Below are 2,656 nucleotides of genomic sequence, written 5' to 3'. Positions count from 1 at the left end.
TGTTCCATTTCCAGCTCGTCTCTTGGATTATTATTCCTTCCTTCAGTGGCTCGCGTCATTTGGATTATCATCTACTGGTCAGGTTGTATCGTACCGGTTTATTATTTCTTTGTATTTATTACTTATTCATCCATTGTCATGCCTTCTGTTTTATCTGTTTATTTAAAATGAACCTAGAGAATTTTTCATGCTCATAATTCCTTATATCCCGATCAGTTTATTATTAAAAAAAAGGGTCCGGGTTTGTTTTTAATACATAGAATATTTTATTCAACATGTCCGGAATTCCTTATGCCCCAATCCATTATATGTTTATTAAAAAAATGGTCCAGGTGTAATTTTTTTAACTGATATTTTTCCTATTTTTATGCTTGGTGGTTTATATTATGTTTTGCATGCTGATGATTTTTTTTTTGGCATCCGTAGTGTCTGACAGCCTTGGCGACTTTTTGTTAGGCCATCAGACATGTTTGGTGCTGAAAATCGCCAAGTGGCTGACCATATGACAGCTGTTCCTTTTTTTTATATATTCGAAATCTTGCGATCCCTCAAGCCATCCAAGTGATTGTGAGAATAACTGCCCCTGTTATTCTCACAATCACTTGTATGGCCTGGGGGTGGGGGAATTGCAAGATTTCGTCTTACACTAGTAAGAATTATATACGACCAATGTTGATTAACCTTCACAAACTAACAAAAGTTTTCAACCAATCTGTGGGGAGGGAAAAAATAAAAGCAAAATTATCTAGGATAAGATATTAGACACACAACAGATAGTCACTGTTGCTATTTATTACCAATAGAAATGAACTAGTAATAATCAATATTCAAATTGGAATTCGAAATACGGAGCATCGAAAAAGTGAACTCTCACATAACCATCTTCACCACCACTGCTATAGCTCATGCCATCAGGATGGAAAGCGACGCTGTTGATTGGACCGAAATGATCTTTGACTCTTGCAAATTCTTCTTCGAAAACCAAGTGGAAAAAACGAGCATCAAACTTTCCTTGTCTCGCCGAAGTTGTAGTTACATCCATGGCTTCTTGTCCACCACCCAGAACGACGTGGTCGCGGATGGGGGACACTGCTGCAGAATTGACCGGACGCTCAGTCTTGTACGTTTTCAACAGGTTCATGGACGACGTGTCAAAAAGCTTCGCAGTGTGGTCCTTGGACGACGTTATAAACATGGTCTGATCTTTATTGAACTGTATGTCGTTGATGACATCTCTGTGATCTTGTTTCGTGGAGCATCTCTTGAACGTGCGAACGTCCCACTTGACGAGGTCGCCGTTCTCGTGTCCTGTGATCAAGCACTCGTCGTAGGGACCCCAAACGCCGCTGGTGACTTTGGCTCCGGGGACGACGACGGCGAATCCCGGCGAACCCCCTTTCATTTGCTGCGAATCGCGCACGTCGACAATCACGATTTCGCAGTTCTTGCCCATCGCCTTGTCCGTCGAATACATCAATTGCTTGCCGCTGAAAGAGAATCCGCACGTGCGCACCGACGTCTCGGTGTCGATCATATTCAGACACTTGCCCGTTTCCAGATCCCAAAAGCCGCATTTCTGATCGGCGGCCCCCGTGGCCACGTTCGTCGAATCCCAGTTGACGTCGATGCACCAACACGCACCGTTATGACCGTCCAAAGTTCCCAGCCGTTCGCCATTTATAGAATACCATACGTTAGGCGTAGGATCCTTGGAGCAGGAGAACAACAAGTCACCTTCCCGGTTATATTTGATCTGGGTGATGGCTCGCTCGTGGCCATGAAGCATCAGCGGCTTCATCTTTGCTTCGATTCAAAAACAAATTACGAATAAAACAACTTTTTTTTATACAATGATAGATTCAAGCCACCACCTCAACAATCTGTCGGCCAGTACCAACGCCTTTGACCTTAAATTTTCCCCCACATAGAATCTTGCTCAAAGGTAAATTACTTAATCTCCAGCAAATGTCAATGTGACCATATGTATTGTATATGTCCCGTATTTCCTCGGATAGTCCCGGTTTTTTTCTGTTTGTTCCGTCTTTATTGCAAAAATCTCCCGGTTTTCACGTATTTTCAACGAAGCAACTTGACTTCTTTGTCTTCAAATCAACGAACAAAATTATCTTCCCAACTCAGAAATTATATTGTGATAGTCACGATTACAAATAAGAATATGAATCTCACACAGCAAATATGGTCAGCTTATCTAAAGGCCTAGGATAAGGATTTTGAAACACTCTGGTGGTTCATTAACAAACATTTTGGATAGCTCATTATATTTTTATCCGGAACTCAACTTTTCAGTTCAAAAGAAATTTATGATTTTTATGACAAAATAATTTATGTTATTTAATATTACTTCATTTCATGACCAAATGAAGGTCATGAAATGATCCGATATTTCTAAGGTTCTAGTATCACGTTAATCTCTAACCTTTATTGTTCATGATTATTAAATGACTTTCAAATGACGTAAATTTTTTTTGACTGGCGTCATTTAAAGGAAATGACTAAATTTCCACGTCTTATTTGACGTAGAGTAACTACTTGGAGCAACACCTTCTGCAGCAGAAAGCCTCCGTGCGAAGCTCGTGACATCAATGAAGTCACCCATTTCACCTAATACGCCGTGTATAAATTTATACACTGCATC

General features: G+C 40.5%; 1 protein-coding gene across 1 annotated transcript; it reads right to left on the bottom strand.

Annotated features, from left to right (window-relative positions):
- Positions 1-751: 751 nt before the first annotated feature.
- On the bottom strand, positions 752-1,915 carry eIF3i (eukaryotic translation initiation factor 3 subunit i). The gene has a single exon (XM_089244312.1). The coding sequence runs from the start codon at positions 1,796-1,798 to the stop codon at positions 821-823; it is 978 nt and encodes a 325-aa protein (XP_089100438.1). The 5' UTR covers positions 1,799-1,915; the 3' UTR covers positions 752-820.
- Positions 1,916-2,656: the final 741 nt, after the last annotated feature.

Source organism: Pholcus phalangioides, unplaced genomic scaffold (genome assembly GCF_987345545.1).
Source record: "Pholcus phalangioides strain wild (caught in Gottingen) unplaced genomic scaffold, Ppha-v1.0 ptg000015l_1, whole genome shotgun sequence".
Lineage (NCBI taxonomy): Eukaryota > Metazoa > Arthropoda > Arachnida > Araneae > Pholcidae > Pholcus > Pholcus phalangioides.
Note: the sequence above shows the minus strand (reverse complement) of the source record. Positions and strands in the feature narration are given on the sequence as shown.